General features: G+C 35.9%; 3 protein-coding genes across 4 annotated transcripts; all 3 read right to left on the reverse strand.

Moving 5' to 3' along the window:
• Positions 1-699: 699 nt before the first annotated feature.
• On the reverse strand, positions 700-2,169 carry LOC115951981 (putative F-box/kelch-repeat protein At4g22430). The gene has a single exon (XM_031069090.1). It carries the CDS (start codon positions 2,167-2,169, stop codon positions 700-702), a length of 1,470 nt encoding a protein of 489 aa, XP_030924950.1.
• Positions 2,170-5,190: 3,021 nt separating this feature from the next.
• Positions 5,191-7,879, reverse strand: LOC115952552 (reticulon-like protein B12). Of its 2 annotated transcripts, XM_031069723.1 has the most exons (5): positions 7,783-7,867; positions 7,520-7,683; positions 7,006-7,186; positions 5,682-5,893; positions 5,191-5,567 (listed from the first exon to the last, which is right to left on the reverse strand). In XM_031069723.1, exons 2-5 carry the CDS (start codon positions 7,584-7,586, stop codon positions 5,398-5,400), a joined length of 630 nt encoding a protein of 209 aa, XP_030925583.1. In that variant the 5' UTR covers positions 7,587-7,683; positions 7,783-7,867; the 3' UTR covers positions 5,191-5,397. The 2 variants fall into 2 exon arrangements, with proteins under 2 accessions (XP_030925583.1, XP_030925585.1); XM_031069725.1 differs by having other exon boundaries at positions 7,516-7,879.
• A 632-nt stretch (positions 7,880-8,511) lies between these two features.
• Positions 8,512-15,404, reverse strand: LOC115953620 (ataxin-3 homolog). Its single transcript, XM_031071355.1, has 2 exons — positions 14,886-15,404; positions 8,512-9,684 (listed from the first exon to the last, which is right to left on the reverse strand). The coding sequence occupies exons 1-2, from the start codon at positions 15,177-15,179 to the stop codon at positions 8,932-8,934; spliced, it is 1,047 nt and encodes a 348-aa protein (XP_030927215.1). The 5' UTR covers positions 15,180-15,404; the 3' UTR covers positions 8,512-8,931.
• Positions 15,405-19,109: the final 3,705 nt, after the last annotated feature.

Genomic DNA, 19,109 nt, shown 5'->3' on the forward strand with positions numbered 1-19,109 from the left:
TATCCTCGATTGATTGATCCCACAGCTTATCAAACCTTTTAACCATCCTCGGGTTCCTATACGTCCTCGAGCACGGTCCACAGCCCAATACTTTTGCTCGGCCTATTTATCCTCACAGGCCTCATATACTGACCCAAAAAAAAAAAAAAAAAAAAAAAAAAAGGAGGAGCACCATTGCATGCGTGCATTTGGATCTGGGGTGCTATGAAATTCATTTGAGAGAGTTCTAAAAAAGATTTTGTCTATATAATTATATTAAGACCTATAGTTTTCTCAATTCCCACTTTATTTTTTGTCTGTCTCAAATTCAATTGTATAGTTTCATGTATTTGCGTGGTAACATTGATATATTCAAATTGTCTATTTATTAGATTTTATTTCATTTAAATTTTTTTGGTCACGACGTGTAGAAAAAATTCTTATAACTAGAGGACCATTAATTCATAGCCTACAACATAGGTCTTAATTACCACATGGTAAAGAGCAAACGAAAGTGTAACTTCATAAGTGAAAGCATAGCACCAGAAATCCAAGACATCCACATTGATAAGTAAAACTCAGAATTACAATAAATTATCTTTCAATCAATGGAATAAAAACGTCGAATGAAAAGTAGATTACTGTAGTGCAAAATGCATGAGAAAATATAGCAGTTGTGTAAAGAGAAATAATTAATAAAAGCTGTTACAACCTCAGTCGCTAACAATTGTTAGAGCATTCAAATTGCAATGGGAGTGGAGGAACCGGTGTTGGCCACAATGGTTGCGGAAGTAAGAATGCAGAAGATAAACTTCCCCGTTGTGAACAATTTAGTTTGCCAGCCATTTTCAACTCCCTTGTCCGCATGTTAACGTTGCACATGACTTGGTAATTGTGGAATTTAAAGAAGACAATTTCACCATTGTCTGGGTGAAAAGCTAGGAACTTCACCATTGAATAGCGGAAATTCCTTGCTAACCCAACATGCCTAGAAAGGTTATCTTCAAAAACCATGTTTTCGTAGCAAACTTCGTGCTTCATGCACCATGTACCTGCATTATTGTAATCCTCGAGTTCCCAAACATAAAAGCTGAAAGTATGGTTGAATTGAGCCCGAGGATTGTGCAATATACGAAGGCGCCCTCGAAACACTCCAAAGGAGAAATCATCTGGGACTACGAAGGAGAATTCATCTTGAGGGGAAAAGTTTATGGGTAAATCGATATAATGGCATCGTTTTGCATCGTTGAATGGATCGAACACCACAAAGCCTTTGATCATTCCATTTACTTCTGTATCCACCCAATGCAGCATCCCATTACAAGCAACAACACTACCAGCACACTCGAATTTTCTCTTGAAAGGATTTAATCCCCGCGGCGACGAAACAACAGACTTGCACCATTTACCAATCTCAGAAGAAAAAACCCTCATATGTAACTGAGTAGTATTGGGTTCACTGGGAGAATGAATGAGTACAACCTTATATCTGTAATGCGCATTTTCGTAGGCTTCGCAAATAAAGCCAACCTTATTGGTTCTGATGAGAGAGTGTGAACTGCAGCGAGGGAGCTTGAACCATTGTTTGTTATGCGGATTGCAGATATAGTACTCGCAAAAGCCTACCTTCTTCCTGACCGATGTAACTCTGTTGTGTACTAGCAATAAGTCGTTGAACGATGCCATGCCAAAATCATTCTTATAAAATCTTCCTCGTTTGAAACAAGGAAGAAAGTTGAGAATGTTATTTCCATATTTTCCATTAAAGCACAACTCAGAACTATTGAATGGAAGAACCTGGATTTTATCCTTAGGTGAACCCGTATAATACCGTACCGTATACAGAAGATTAAAGGGCTCTGAGTCTGAGTGGCGGCGGCGGTGGTGAATGAAGCCACGAGCAAAGGAAGGATTGGAAATAAGTGAATACCAGCGCTTTGAAACGGATTTGCATAGGTGAGCAGTTCGGCAAGGGAGTCGATAAAGGATCTCCAACAAAATAGCATGAGGGATTTTGTTGAGGAATTCATAGGACGGTTCTGGTTCAGGTTCATCAGGATGTTTTCTTCTTCTTTTGCGACATGGAGACTGAATTGGATCCTCTTCTGGGTTTTCTTGTCTCATTTTGCGACGTTTTCTTATTTTGCGGCGTGGAACCAAAGAAACTTCTGTGCTTGACTCTAATGCCATGGCAATAGCAATAGCAATAGCAATAGCAATAGCAGAAGCAGAGAAATTTGTTAGGGTTTTGCTTTGTAAGTTTATACTCTGTCTTGTAGGTTTAGGTCTCCTTTGTTGTTGCTTGCTGGCCAAGGCGGCGTCATCCTCACCGTTTATAGAGTTATTATTCACGGATTTGACTTTTCTTTATTTTATTTTTTGATTGAATAAGGAATTTTTAACTTTTATTAAAGTCATCACTCATCACTCTCCTAATCTAAATTTCAATTAATTTAAAATACTACTTCAATTGAAACTCGAAACTATCCTTGGTGTTGTGTTGTTAGCTTTTTTTTTTAACTAAAAAATTATATTAGCAGAGCCTCATCAACTTCAAATTTAATTGATTAGTCTTAGAAAATATGACAAGGATCGCTATAGATGTCATTATGATAAGTTTTTGGGGTCTTTTTGTGGCCGTTACATGTATTTTGTTTTGACAACGTAGGTTTTTTAAGGTAGTCGAGTATGATGCTCATATCAATGGGTCACCTGTTGGTTTTTATTGTTGAGCCTTTTTTGTAGGCAAAAACATAATATAATGTGTAGGGATGGCAAAATATGCCCTACCCGCAGGTACCCGATCCGATCCAACCCCAATGGAGCGGGTTTTACCCGATTCAGGAAGCAAATGGGGCGGGTTTGGGTTTTAATTAAAAAAAGAAACTCTGAAATGGGTTCGAGTCGAGTTCAGGTATTATGCAAACCCGGTCTGAACCCAACCCGTATACATATATAATATTAAAAAAAATTTAAAAACCCTAACCCTAAGCATAAATATCTTCTAAACTCTCTCTTCATCTCTTAGCTCTCTCACTCACACAGCCGCCTCTCCCTCTTCATCTCTCTGCCCTCTCATTCACACGGCCACAATCAGTCAAGCACAACTCTCTGACTCTCTCATCTCTATTTCGCCCTCACTGATCTCACACAACCCTCTCATCTCCCTCACCCATCTCGCACAACCCATATGGCCATATCCCTCACCCATCTCGCATTGATACCTTGCCAGTCAACCACCCTCTCACGGCCTCACTCAGCTGCCCCCCTCACGACCTCGCTTAGCAACCCTCTCACGGCCTTACGGCCTCACTCCACCTCATTCTCCATTTTTTTCTTTTTTTTTTTCTAGGTTCAATGGGCGGGCCCGCAAGTCGGGTTCGGGCATAGAAAAACTCACCCCAAACCCGACCCGTTACCATTCCTAATAATGAGTGTAAAATAATGAAACAATGAGAAAATTAATTTTCTCCTATTATATAAATAATTTAAGCTATATATGAGGCATATAAAATTGAGCTAAAGAAATATATTTAGCAAGGTAAAGAAATATATTCATCTCAATCATGTGAGTTTGTGTTTATGATTTCAATGTTTGTGTTTGTGTTAAGATTTGTGTTTGTGTTTGTGATTTTGAAAGGGAAAATCATAAATCTGAAATTTGTGTGTTTGTAATTTGTGTTTTTTATTTTGGGCCAGGTATAACGGGACAGGGTCCAACGGGGCAGGTTTGGGGTGAAAAAACAACCAGTTTATTAAACGGGCCAAGTTCAAGTCACGGGGGTGGGCCCACAAGTCGGGTTCGGGCATAGAAAAACTCGCCCCAAACCCGACCCGTTGTCATTCCTAATAATGAGTGTAAAATAATGAAACAATGAGAAAATTAATTTTCTCCTATTATGTAAATAATTTAAGCTATATATGAGGCATATAAAATTGAGCTAAAGAAATATATTTAGCAAGGTAAAGCCATATATAGCATATTAAATGAATATATTCATCTATGACCAAGTTGATATATAAGTACATATATATATATATATAACATCAAATTCATGCCAATAAATACCCTAAGCAATATCATATGAAGATGTATATAAATATATGAGAGCATTAGCGAGGATGTGCTAAAAAAAGCCTATTTATATTATGCAATTATCTACTATTGAAACATTTTAAAAAAAAATGAAGATATACATTTATACTAAACACAATCCTAACATAACCTTAATTAATATTAACTTATTGGATTAGTAGTGGATTGTGTTTAATAATGTAAAATAGATAAATGTCATACAAGTATGGTGTTTTGTAATCTCTTAATTGAATTTAAATTCAGTTCTAAATTATCTATAATTTTCTCACTCTTATCCAATTCATTTTAAGGCTTCTATAAATAAGTAAGAAAGATCAGCCATCAATACTATCCTTCCATGTGTGATGTGTCATATAAGTATGGTGTTCTAAATTAGCACATGATTTTACCATTTGGACTTCCCTTTTGTTTGACTTTGGAGAGCATACCCATCAATACTATCCTTCTATGTGTCCTTGTTGATGCTGATGGGTATATTCCCAATAGTCCACTCCTTTTGCCTCTCTTCAATATAAAGTTTGGCCTTATATACCGACCAAAAAATATAGAAAAGAAAAAGAGCACCATTTCGTGCATTGGAATTTGGGGAGCTATTAAATTAATTTGAGAGACTTAAGATTTTTTTTTTAAATAATTATACTAGAAATGCTATTGGATGTCTTTAGGGTAATTATTAACCATCTATTTAAAAAAAGTTAAAAAAAAAAAAGTAATTAATTTTTGACAACTTTTTACCTTTCTTATAAAAATGGTGTTAAAACTTTTTTAAAATGAATTATTAACCATTACTTTAAGGACATGACCCTAATTATATTAAGACCTATAGTTTTCCTAGAGTGCCATCTCCCAACATACACACATGGGACGGGAGGGGTGTTGTTAATGGCACTTGAGTACTTGACTGGAAAACATATTTAATAAGTGCAGGTCATATTTGCATTGCACCATCCCATGGGAGCATAAACAGCCAGAAGTGATTCATGGGTGAAGTTAATTTGAAGATATACCAAATCCCAATTCCCTAACTTGGAAATTATGTTGACAAAACATTTTCTCAACGTTTCATTTCATGGGTCAAACCTAAAGGCAATTCTTGTATAAGATGTTTCTCAAGATAAGATTACATAAACTTGTATCACTTTTAATTTAACAAAACATTTCTCAGCGTTTTTTGGAAAACTCTTGCATGAAAATAAATACGCAAGGGAAGAAATCAATTTGAAAAAAAGAAAAGAAAAGAAAAGAAGATTTACAATCTCCCACACCCCTTCACACCCTCATCACTCCCATGACCTCGAGAAAAAAAAATTAAGTAAGAAAGATCAGCTCAGTTTTTTCTTCTCCAAAATCCATTTTTGGACTCTACTAACATACTCCTTATCTAATTTCACATACAATTGATGTAAATTCTTGTAGCCCAGGATGACATATTTATCTATATGATCTTCAAAACTTTCATAGAGTGCTGGAACTGTAAGAATGACAACAAGACCTGCAATGAAGGAAACCACAGGATTGACTTAGTTTTTGAAACTATGTTTCTCACTATCTGAGGATAGGTAATATGTCAAAATTTATTTTTAATCAGACAACTGTCACAACTTACTGGTGTATCCCAAGGTAAGGAAATCAGTCAAGCCACCAACAAAAGAAATCAGCCATAGATATGCAGCTACTTTGAAGAACAACCTTGAATCCTTACCCAGAGCAATATCCTGGGAAACTGAGAGTAAAGTGTTGACATGCAGGCGGATGAAAGTTGCCACTTCATTTACCATTTCTTCTGATAGATGCAATTCTGGAAGAGGTGGAGCAGGTCTGCTCCAAATGAATATGAACAACTGAGATACGAGATTTTAACAAATATACATGTAATTAACATGAAAAGCAATGTGTGCTTATATATTATTTAGTTTATTGCAGATGACAGAACAAGCATACAAAGCAACAATAATTTAAATTAGGAAGCAACTAATTTATTCTCTAGTGTAAAGCAAAATGTTCTACAATCCAACTTATTGTAAGTAAGAAGATTAGGAAGCAACAATGGCACTGAAACTTACAAGAATATATGAGAAAATATCAGTTCATCAACAAAAGAACCACATCTGCTATAGCCAAGTCATCATCTATACCAACATCTTGTACATGGACCTCAAAAATTTTTAATGCTTAGAAATCCCTTTTCATTTCAGGTAACTCTTGCTGCCTTGTCAACATACAATAAAGAAAATGGGTGGAACTACACTCAACAGAGGCAATTTACAATTACAAGGAAGCACCAAGACTTGTCGTCCCCTGCCTTCTAGTCTGACAAATTAGAATGCTGTCACCACAAGCTCAAGAGTAGCCATAGCTCAAAAGTGCACCTGTTAGATCATCCTATAAGTTCAATTTTGAGAAACTTATTATTGAAAAGCTTGCTATTTTCTTAGCAAAGGGTTCAGTTCGTTAGTAAGATGGATCAAATACCATTTCCCAAGACAATACTTGCATTCATCTCTTTCACGAACGATAAGCAAATTAGGTATTGACAGGCACAAGGAAACCATCTATGATGTCTGATGCATAAATATCATTCCAAGTATTTAACCCAGGAAAGAGCTGATTCAAAGTTATAAGACATCTTTCAAATGAAAACAGAGCTGGATCACTAGTGAAACTTATAAGAGACATGATAAACCATCAATAGCTCAAAATGTGTACTCCCAGAGAAGCTTATAATTATTGTGCATAAAATGTGATCTCTAAACAACTTAATCAAATAAGGAAACCAACATATGTAACAGGAAGGAGTTGTGGAAAAAGAACGAAAATATTAGTAACGTTTTTTAACAAGAGAGGAAGCACCAAGTAACTAAAATAAGGATCAAAACTAAAACAAATATGATAAAAACTAAAATTTAGAAAGCACAAATCTTTGTACATACCTGTTGAGAATCGCTGCGGATTTCGCCCAAGAAAAGAGAATGGCAATGAGAAGCAGGAAAACACTCGAGACAAGTGACAACAGAGTATAGCCAGATCTCTCAAAGACCAGCCAAACAGCTAGAGTTACTAACAATATTCCTACTGTAAGATTCTTCCTCCTCCATAGGATCACATCTGCAGCTGTTTTAACCAATGCTAAACATGAATTTCTGTGACCCAAATCCAGTTAAATCAGATCAAAATTGTGACTCTGGTTCATATTTTTCCTAACAATCTGTATTCTCAGAAGCTTCATAACATCAGGGATCAATGCAAAAAAAAAAAAAAAAAGTCCACTCACATTCATAACCTTAATATCTACTAAATTAAATGCTGAAAACCCAGATAAAACTCCCAATTGAATAATGAATTCAAACACAAAATTCCAAGATTGGATCCAATAATAAAATTATATAAATATATATAAACAAAAAAGAAAAGCACATGATCAAAAAGTGAGAGAGACTCACATACCAAAACCTCCTCCAAGAATCTCATGAACACTTCTTTGCCTGTTAAACAATCGATCCGATGAACCCATATTGAAGAAACTGAGAAAAAACTGAAGCTTGAATCCAATTTGAGATCTTATAAGAACCCCAGATAAAAAAACAGGCAGCTTTGGCCTTTGAGATAATCTGCAGGTAAAAGCAAAGCAATAGGTCCTCTTAGCCTTTTATCCAATCCTACCTTTTACTATATACATTAAGAGTCCTATGAGTATAGCATTTGTATACTGTTTGAAGGAAAGCTGTGGTTGGTGCCTTGGGGTTCTCAGTTTCCAGCCTAAAAGCGTCACTCATGCCACTCATTGCTTTTTCTAGCTTTTTCTTCCTAAATATGTATTATAAATATTGAATATACTTGAATATAAAGGAGTATTTATTTGTTAATCAAATTTCTAGAGTATTCAAAAATCAAAATATTTGAAAATTATTTACCAGCAGAGAGAGAGAGAGAGGAGAGAGAGTTGAATATAAAGTCATTCTCCACCATGAGTGACTGTCGACTGACCGCCCAACCGCTGTGCATGTTGTTGGTTTGTTTGTTTTTTTCAATTCTTTTTAGGTTCCTATCTCTTCAAAGGGGTGAACTTTCGAGGGCATTCCTGTCATTTAAGGAGGGTGCCTTGGTCCACTAGAGTAAGAACACAGAGAATCATCTGAGGGCATTCTAGGATTTTGAAGGATATTTTTGGGCATTTGCCTATCAACGGTTATTGGCGGTAAATACGTCTCTCTTTTAATAATAATGGAATAAAGTAATTGCCTAAAACCATTGTACTTTTAATAATCTCCTTTTCTTTTTCTTTTCTTTGCTTTTGACTACTCAAGATTTAGGAAACAACGAAAAAGGCAAAAACAGCTTAAACCTTTCAATCTCCATACGAGATTCATCAATGAAAGTCATTAAGAAGTGAGGAAAAAAGAAAAAGAACGACCACAAAAGCACATCATAACAGGTAGTGGGGAAAAACAATATAGCTAAAATCTAGAAAGAAACAAAAATCATCCAATGGCCAAGATGAGGTTTCTTATGTTTTTACAATGTCAATTTAAAGCTAGCAAAGTATAACCAAGCTTTTATCCCAAAAATAAATAAATACAAAGAAGGTATAACCAAAATGTATATACCAACAAGTCTATGGACACATGTTTTCTCATAGCTACTGATGACAAGTTGCTAATAGTAGACATTGAAGTGGTGTGAATAGTGAGCTCATATGAAAATTAATAGCAACTTGACATCTCAACAAGCTGTGAAAAAAATCCTGCAAAAAATTGTCTATAGCAGCACTCGTATACTTGAGTTGTTGCACCATCAAACCCAACGTTGATTATTGTCCTCAACAACTGAACATAAATTCTAAAAAATAGTATTTCTTCTTATTGAATCTTTTCTTCACTGCGCTGGTTTTCATTTTGAGGGGTTAGGGTTTCAACACTGGCAGTGGCTTGGGTTTCAGCATTGGCAGCAGTTGGGGTTTCAGCATTGGCAGTGGCTGGGTTTTCAACACTGGCAGTGGCTGGGGTTTCAACACTAGCAGTGGCTGGGGTTTCAGCATTGGCAGTGGCTGGGTTTTCAACACTGGCAGTGGCTGGGGTTTCAACACTGGCAGTGGCTGGGAAAGAATCCATCAGGCTGGCAGCTATTGCAGCCTTCAAGTCCGCATCTTCCACTTCAGAAATCATTTCTACTTCCCTAGACAAAGCAGATGTATCAGAATGATGCTGAGTCCGATTGATTCTCTGAGGAGGAGCCTGTGTTGAGTTGCAGGATTTAGTTATTCTCTCAGCATCTTCAGGTGATAGCCACTGGCCGTAACCATTTGAAGCTTCAGAGGATGAGATGGGACATTCCTTAGGAAAGTTTCCCCTCACCAGGAAAATGCTCCAACCGAAGGTTTTAAGAGAGTCAAGATAGGCTGAAAGGTAAAATTTGGAAAGGTGCTGGGGGGCTGCATAGAGACTGTCAAAGTTATACCATTCCCCATTCACTTTCCTGATACAGAACCAATGGTCTTGCAAGTGACAGATAAATGCATTTTCCAGCTCAGGGTCAACTTGGGCATGCTCCGCAACTGGAGAATCAAGGGGTATGACTTGCAAATCCCATACCTCTAAAGCCTTTTGTAGCACCTGCAAGAAAGACTTTCTAATTAGTCACATCATAAAAATGTTAAATATTAGCTATCAGGCTACAATGATGGTGAAAAAATAATTCAGGAGTATAATATTTGCCCAGCCAAACTAAAACTAAAACTAAATAATAATAAAATACAAATCATCACTGCCTAAGACTAATTGGATCATAAATTATTTCCCAACTCGGTGTAAAAGAGAACACCAATCCCTCAAACTAAACAAACTGATTAAAATGTGAAAATTACCAAGCCTCAATGCGTGCAAGAGATAAATATCCTATAAGAAGTATCTAATGTCAAAGAAACAGGATAATAGTCTACAATACATCAGATCAGTTTCAATTGATGCAAGAAAAACTCTACTAGCAATCTGACTATCCTATGGGTTTTCACATAATAAAGGGCAGGTGAATTACCTCTACTGTCACTTCAGATTGATTCCTAAAGGCCTTTATGAGGATTCCAAAATAAGACCCAAGTAAGTTTTTTGTGCATGTACATCTTCCTAGATTTGAATAGAATGGAGGAAAAGAATATATATGGCTGACCCTCATTAGCCTGTTGAGGATCCATCATCGACCCCAAAATGTTAGGACTAAGCCTTCGGTTGCTGTTGTACATCTTCCTAGATCTCTAATCCTTTCTTTATTCGAGAAGGAAAAAATCATATCCAGCAGCCAGGGTTTCCCAGTGGAATTTCACATGAATAAAGAGAATAAATTACATCTCCCTATCACTTCAGACATATTTCTTAAGGCTTTCCAAGGATTTCAAACAACAATCAAGTATTAGTCTCAAGATACTGGGGTTGGATGCATTAATAAGGGTGTGTGCGACTGAGAGTATGCATCTCTTTACTAAAAAATTGTGGTTTCTAGTGAAGAACAGAACCTATATGGAATTTTAGTACTACATGATTTATTTCTACATGATTTACTTAAAAAATGACTGCAGAAGAGGGCTTGTTCTCACTGATTGAATTTCCCTTACATCACAAGGGCAATGATGCCAGTGGGGCATGCCATGCTATGCAAAACAAATTTTGATGATGAGGATAATAATTAGAGTTTAAAACAGTTAGAAACACTGCATGGGAACCATGGGACTAGTTAGGATGGAATACTAGAATGGTTGGCACACCAAATCAGTACTACACAATTTCAACTATAATCTGGTTACTATGTGTGTGGAGTTACTGACCACATTTGAAATTTAATAAAATATTGATAACCACTTTTGGGAAAAAGCAACAACTTAAAGCAATGGAAACCGACAAAACTTTGAATAGTTTTGAACCTTTGGGCAACGAGGGTGGTGTTAGCAACAGGATTGCTAGTTGGTTTCAAGTCTATCACATGTACACAGCCCCCCCCCCCCTCTCTCTCTCTCTCTCTCTCTCTCTCCTCAAAGAAGATAACATACAGAATATCAAAATTGAATATTTAGATAGCAGAGACGTCATTTTTTTTTTTGCAGAATGTTGAACAAGGTAAATGACTGAAGATGTCAGTATAGAACCTAAGTAGATCCAAGAAATGAGCTAAATTCAGCGAAAGTGACCCAAGCCAGGATCAAGTTAGACCGAACTCAGACAAGAGTTAAAGGCATAGGCTGAGTTTCTCCTAACTCAACAATATTCGACTGCCCCCACTCTTTCCCTTTTTTCACCAATACATATATTAGGTGGGTTACTCTTGGAGTCACTCTTCTGTCCTCTGTTGTCTCCTCAAGACAAGCTTATAAAAGTTTAGACCCTTGCCCCTTCCCTATGTTGGACATAAGGATCCCCATCAACCAAAATGTATGGATATCCAAAAGTGAGGATCAAGATATTTATGAACTAACCTAGTTCCCAATGAAACTGATAAATTTGCCTGCAGAATTTCAGTCTTCTTGTTAAACACTTTAGCTTCATCTTGCTAATACATATCAGTGATACCATTTAGCACGTTAAGGGATGATACTAATTTCTTAATAATCTGTTATCCTACTTATTTTTCAGATACTTTTATAATGGTTTTGAAAAACGAAGTCAGCCAAAAAGCTAACATAATCTATCTCCCTTCTTGTTTGCAGTCCTCAGCACCGCTAACAAACATAACTGTCTCATTCTATTATAAGCAAAGATATAATCAAGATATATACCATAACAAGCATAATTCCCTTTTTATGATTATAATAACCCTAGTTATCTGGACAATAAAAAACACAATCCAGCATTTAACTGAATCCAAATATACAACCTAATATTGGACAATAGAGATTATGGAGGTTATACATGAGCAGTTCTATTGGAATCCTTTGTTCCTTTGTGCTGTGTAGGATTGAGAAGTAGAGAACATGACACAGTTATTGGAGGATCTTTACAAAAGTAAGATCCGGTATGGGGAGGCGGACAGACTGGTGTGGGTCCCCTCACAACAAAAGGGTTTCCATGTAAAGCTAATACACAAAGAGGAGGGGGGAGGAGGGAGTGAACCATACTTTCCTCGGGAAAGTATATGGAAAACTCATGTGCCCAGAGGGTGGCTTTCTTCTCGTAGTATGTGGCATTTGGAGGGTCTCGACAAACAAATAATTAACAAAAGAGGAGCATAAGGAGTGGTGCTTTATGTGTAAAAGTTATGGGGAGGATGTGAATCACTCATTCCTACATTGTGTGGTGGCCTAAGAATTGTGGTCTATAATTTTATGCTTCTTTGGTTTCTCTTCAGTGATGCTGTTTTCAGTGCTAGAGATGTTAGTGTGCTAGCAGGAGCGGCGGGGTGTTAGGTCAACTTGCAATTTTACTATACATGTGCGCGCGCACACACACATTGAAGTCATTTAACAAAAAATCATTGCAGGTAGGCTAAACTAATAGACTCATAGCAAGAAAATTTTTTATGACAATTAAAACAAGTTTGATAATGGAGAAGCAGCTCCGTCTGCATAGTTTTTCCTAGTAACTAAATAATATGATACGTAACCCACTTCAAGTTGTTTTTGTTTTTTTTTTCCTTTTAGAGAATTACAGATAGGGAAACTCAACATGATTACACGAGGCATAATGATAATATAAAATGATGCTAAAAGGGCAGTGAGACATTCTTCAAAAGGTCTGACTCACAACTTGATTAGGCCAAGCCATGCCTCTTCAGGGTGGACTAATTTCAGCCCCATATTTTGACGCCTAAAATTTAACAATCAAGCTGAGCTCATGTAATACCCGACATTCTAGTCACTGAATCATATGATACGTAACCCACTTCAAGGTTTTTTTTTTTTTTTTTTTTTTTTTTTTTCCAGGGAATTACAGATAGGGAAACAGGAAACTCAACATGATTACATGAGACATAACAATAATATACAATGATGCTAAAAGCAAACAGGCAGTGAGACATTCTTCAAAAGGTCTGACTCACAACTTGATCAAGCCAAGCCATGCCTCTTCAGGGTGGACTAATTTCAGGCCCATATTTTGAGGCCCAAAAGTTAACATTCAACCTGAGCTCATGTAATACCCAACATGCTGTCTAGGGAATTCCTAAGACTAATTTGATGGCTAGAGGAGTCCAAACAGAACCTATGGCTTTGCATACAATGAGCAATCCTGCCACATGCTACAACTGAATTTACTTAAAACGACCTCTGGTTAGAGCTTTATCTTTTTGATTAGTTCAGACTGACCTAACTCTAGTTAATGTCACCTAACTTGCGCCCCCCCCCCCCAAACCACCCCCAAATATCTGATCTTGTTGGAGTCATATAACTCTAAGGTTTAAAGGACCAAGAGATTGAAATATTTGTATAAAACAACAAAAAAAGAAGAACTGGTAAATACGTATTTTCCAGCCCCATAACTCTTTGCCTAGAACATACACTGCAATAATGCTTCAGCCCTGACTACCAATGTCATTTAACACAAGGTTTAAAGCAAGACATTTTGCGTCCCACAAGCCAAAGCACAAAAATAATGAAATTCAAATCCCTTCAGTTTTTAAAATTTAAAAAAAAATACTATAGAGAGGGTAAGATGGAGAAAATTTTGGAAATTTCAATAACTGAAAATCACAAAGACGCCATCATTACATTTCCAATTATACCACTACTCTCTTTAACAGCATATTAAAACCTGCACATATATATCTATATGGAAAGTAGATAAGTAGATTGTAGGAGATTTATCCAAATTGATTTGGAGGAAAAATTTGTCCTAATAAAAAAAGGCCATCTCTTGTGATTTCTATTACTTATCAATCATCAGGCCTATCATTAAAGGTGTTTAACATGCCAATGTAGTGCAACATCCAGTCAAGGCTATATTCGTCGCCCACAAAATTATGGGTAGCTAAATTGTGCCATTCAATGTCTATAATTCTAAGGAGAAACTAATTAACCAGACCATGATGAGCAAAAGTAAAGTTACAACTGCAAATATTATAACTAAACATTATGCCTATCAAAAACAAATATTTTTGGCAGCCATATGTAAGTAATGTAACCCATGAATCTTGGCCAAAAACAATCACAGTGTAAATTAGTTCCTACAACAACAACGAAAACCACCAAGCCATAGTCCCAAAACTTTGGAGTGGTTATGGATCATCAATAAGCTAATCAAGATTGATCACATGTATTTTTTCCACCAGTCTGTTTTATCCAAGATCTTTTTTTTAAGGGTGAAATTACTAGATAAGCTGCACCAGCCAGGAATCGAACCCGGGTCTGCAATGTGGCTCTACCCTAACTAAAATCAAACTCTTGATCACCTCCTTAATTGACACTCACCCCTATTGGTATCTTTCTTTTAATTATTAATTATGGACTTGAGTGGCATCAAATGATTCACTAAATGCCAAAGATTGAGTCTTTTCTCATAGCAATCACCATGAATAATGAACACCACTAAACATTAATAAATATTCAAAAATAGAATGTTCACCCTCTTGTCGTTTGTGTTTTCTGTTCCTTGTTGTTCATCATCATGAACAACTTGTACTTTTCTTTTTTTCTCATTAATAATAGTTCTCTGATTACCTATCAAATAAAAGTTCTTTAACAACAATTCCACCTCTTTCTTTCTTTCTCTCTAAGCCATTTTTCTAAAACTGAAAAACACGAATATAGCAAAGATATCTTCTTTTTACTTTTTCAAGAGGAACCAAACAGGGAATATAAAAAGTGATATTGGCAAGGAGAACCAAACCATTGTACCTGGATACTGAAATCACCATCCAAGGAGACGTTGTGGGACTCGACGGAGAGGAAGTCTCCGGACGCGACACCACCTCCACCGCCGCCGCCGCCGCCTCCTCCTCCTCCTCCTCCTCCTTCGAGCTCGAGCATCATCATCTGGCGCTCCTTGCGATCGAGATCGGAGGCGAGCGCGGCCAAATCGAATTCGGAGAAGAAAGGTCCCTGAAGCACCGTGTTGACGCAATGCACGGCGCACAGCTTCGACTCTTGTACCTCGTGGTACAACATCCCTCCATTGCTCGCTCCCTCCATTCTCTCTCTAAAATTGAAGAAATCGAAAAAACAAAACCCTAGAATCTGAAAAAATTAGCTCTCCGTGTGTGTGAAATTTGTATATTTAACTGTTTAGCAATATTTTTGGTAGAAAGAAGAGAAGAGAAGAATCTAAAAGAAGATGAAGGAAGAAAGGAAAGAAGGAAAGAGAGGAAAGGGAAGAATATCGGTTAGTTCTGTCTTGACTCGGACGTTGAGTCACCATTTACAAACTACTGTCTGCCACGTATCCTTATATATATATATGTTACCCCTTTATTCATTCACTATTTAAACGACGTGCCGTCAGTCTCCATGAAAATATCATTAGAAAAAATCGAGAATCTTGTAACTTAACTTATTGATACTATTTAACGTTTCCAACGGAAACATTCAAAGTCAAATATCCCTTCTCAACTCTCAAGTTGTTACGAAATAGGAGTGTGTTCTAACTCAAGGAGGGATGTTTTTGAAATTTGGGGCTATATAGTATTAAGAGTTTAAGATTATTATTTTAAACATGAGCCGAGTTCTAGTTGGGTCTTTTTGTTTTTTGGTCTAATAAGTTTGAAGTTGTTCCAGAGTAACTTAATTAAACTATTCTTTTCTCATATATAGTAAACATCACAACTGAAATTTTTACCCCTTCACAAATTTAAGCTGATAATTAATAACTAAATTATAATTAGAGTTGTATTGTTTTAGTATATATAATATTATATATATACTTAAATCTAGTCTCATACACTCACGAGCTTGTTTACAAAACACATTACCATTCGAATTTGGTTTGTTTAATAGTTGAGCCTAAGTTTAGGCTTGAACTTGGCTCGATTGTTAAATAAATGAACATAAATAAGTTTATTCCTAACACATAGTTTAATTAAGGATTTTTACATAACACAGAAGTTTTAAATTGAAATTTTGGGTCAATACACAAATACTTTAAATTAAAATAATTTTGGATTTAGAATAGGTATTCTCAGTCCAAACCTGTCTTTTCTTATTCTTAAGTAAGTGCATCAAAGATTCAAAATAGACCGAAACAAACCAAAATGATAACAATAAATGTTATATTTCAGCTTTTACATATTATATAGAATATAATAACAAAAAAAAAAAAAAAAAACAACCCATCATAATTTCATGGGAATGAGATGCCCAAACAGATTAAAGATTTAAAATTTAAAATTTTAGAACTACATAAAACAGTTTAGAAATTAGAAGACTCCAATTTCCATGGAGGACTTGAATTAATGAATCTAGCACCCTTCAATTATTTAATATATCATGTAATGTGAGCCATGTGCCACACTATTGGCTTTACCATATACAGTAATATACTAGTGAGACAAAACATGAATCGATTACACCAACATAAACATAAATTTGAAGACAAAGCCATTAGCAAGTTTTTAATTGTATGCCAAGATTTTGGAAGACAACCCAACCCAACCCAACAAAATTCGACATAAGAGGAAACGATCAAATGAATAACTATATTACTAAGGGTCCGTTTGGATTGAACTTATTGTTACTGAAACTGAAAACTGAAAACTAAAAATTGAAAATACTGTAGCAAAATAATTTTTAAATGTGTGAATAGTGTCATGGGACTCGTGAACAGTGCATGAACAGTGTTTTTTCCCCTTGCAGAGTAAAATCATGTGATTTTACTGTTCATGTGCAGGGAAAAAAAAAAAAAAAAAAAAACTTGAAAACGCAACGCCACTTTCAGCCACTTTAAGCTCAATCCAAACGCTCACTAAAAGAACTCAGAATCCTTTATAACCTCAGAGTTGGTTTCTAAAACAACATAGGACTAGGACTCACAATTCAAACCGTCCGAGACTGAGTTAACAAAACTCTCCCTCTCTCTGCTTGTAAAAAACTCAACTAATTAATAAATTAATGTGATATTACATAAATGAATTTATAAATAAAAACTCTATGTTAGGTACTAAATTAACAAAATTAACTATTTCACCCGTTTTCCATGGTTAAACCTCCATAACTAATTTCGAATCTGACCTAGTAACTGTGAAAAATCAACACGACACACATAATCCTTATGACTCGACCAAATGGAGCTTATCAAGAAATTTTATATATATATATATATATATATATATATTTGGGACTTTAATTGGTAGAATTAGAAAGTTGGGACTTTTAGCGAGATAACATTTTTCCCAAAAGGTTTAAAACTGTGTTATATTAACTACTCTCTCTCTCTCTCTCTCTCTCTCTCTCTCTTATCATTATTATTTAATGTGGGACTAGCTCAATCTAAAACATGTCTAACTAACTGCTTGAGGTGAATTTTTAAAATTTATGCTGGCTTTTCATGAAAAAAAAAAAAATTAAAAGTATAAGAAATCAGTCTGTGTAGTCTAATCCATAAACCTATCAACTATTAAACTTATTAGCCGTGCAAACTGCCTCTTTTCTCTTCATGACTCTGAGGAAACACTCAATGAAACTTGAAAGAACTCATGCGGCATATGAATAGTTTTGTTGGAAAGATGGCCTCTGTGAAACTCGAAACTGCTTCTGCTTCTTTGGTTGATATTGCTGCAACTGTTGCAATGTTGGTGCACTCTGCAGAACTAGCTTGACCTCTCTGTGATTGCAAACGATATATTTTTACATGAAGAAAGAACTCGTGCGTGCCGCATAAGAATGGTTTTGTTCAAAAGAGGGTTGTTCGTCATCAAACTCAAAGAGCTTTCTCTTATTCTGGGTTGGATTTGGCCGTGACATCAAAGTGGTGGCCTCTGCAGAACTATCATAAAGGTGTGAAGTTGTGTCTATAGGTGCGTTGAGGCTAAAGAGTTGTTGTGGTTCAAGGATATATGGCATGCAAATATGCAATTTGAACCTACAGACTCAAAGGAAGTCAGTGATGCATTTAGATTAAGCACTCAATACAGTCTTTCAAGTTGTCATAATTTGCAAATTATTATAAGTTTATCCTGTGATTTTTTCCTGTAACTAATCAAAACATAGCCACGAACAGTTATTTGCTTATCCCAAGCCAATACTTGCAAACCGTGGTCAAGATTCACACAACCAATCTCACCAAAAAAAAAAAATGGTTTCATTCATTTGCTTTAAGCAACAGATGATATCTTACAACATCCTTTATATGTAACATTACTATTTAAAAATATATAAATATATATCCTGTGAAATGTTGTACATTTTCCTTGAATACAATTTCAAATGGCATCCCCATTCCCTAGTTTTTGTTTTTTTTTTTCTTCTTCTCCAGTATTGTTCTCTTATTCCTTTCAGGCACAATGAATCCTCAGACGAGCAGATCATAATGGTTCCTACCACTGTATAGTAGCCTCACAGCTTTCCTGGCTTTCTCTTTTCTTAAAGCCTTGCTGAACTCAACTCCATACTCTGCAATGGGAATAAAACCAGAGCTCCATCCACCCTTTGTATGCTGCAATTCAATTGGACAAGACGATAATGGTTAAATTAGTACATAAAACAGTACCTGCTTACAATCAATAAGTGAAGGGCACAGGGCATTGATCCCAAACACCAGAATATGCACACTTGCTTGACCATGGAATCAATGCATAAAACCATGTCCAATGTATTATCCAGAACAAAACAAGTACTTACAACCTCCAGATTTCAAGTTGAAGACCTCCAAAGACCAAAAATATTACCTGTGTCCCATCTCAATCTCAAATGCTCACAGCTAGCTTAAAGACCAAGAGATGGCACTTTTTTGACAAATGGAACACATGCCTTTATATAACTAATTCGTCCTCTTTGTATGTACAGAAGTTTCTTTAGACTTGATTATAAATGCCCAAACACAGATGCACCAACGATAAATACCAAATGAAATCATATTCATTATTCAGCAATACTATTATGATTATAATAATTTGGGGGGAATGTAAGTTC

The sequence above is a fragment of the Quercus lobata genome, chromosome 7 (assembly GCF_001633185.2).
Source record: "Quercus lobata isolate SW786 chromosome 7, ValleyOak3.0 Primary Assembly, whole genome shotgun sequence".
NCBI classification, from domain to species: Eukaryota; Viridiplantae; Streptophyta; class Magnoliopsida; order Fagales; family Fagaceae; genus Quercus; species Quercus lobata.

Bases quoted from the DNA above. Each gene is read 5' to 3' on its own strand.
- LOC115951981 (XM_031069090.1), bottom strand. From the start codon at position 2,169: ATGGCATTAGAGTCAAGCACAGAAGTTTCTTTGGTTCCACGCCGCAAA.
- LOC115952552 (XM_031069723.1), bottom strand. From the start codon at position 7,586: ATGGGTTCATCGGATCGATTGTTTAACAGGCAAAGAAGTGTTCATGAG. The intron at 7,187-7,519 runs GTATGTGAGTCT...TGGTTAAAACAG, and splicing joins GATTCTTGGAGGAGGTTTTG to CTGCAGATGTGATCCTATGG. The intron at 5,568-5,681 runs GTAAGTTGTGAC...CCTTCATTGCAG, and splicing joins CCTTACCTTGGGATACACCA to GTCTTGTTGTCATTCTTACA.
- LOC115953620 (XM_031071355.1), bottom strand. From the start codon at position 15,179: ATGGAGGGAGCGAGCAATGGAGGGATGTTGTACCACGAGGTACAAGAG. The intron at 9,685-14,885 runs GTACAATGGTTT...TCTTTCTTGCAG, and splicing joins ATGGTGATTTCAGTATCCAG to GTGCTACAAAAGGCTTTAGA.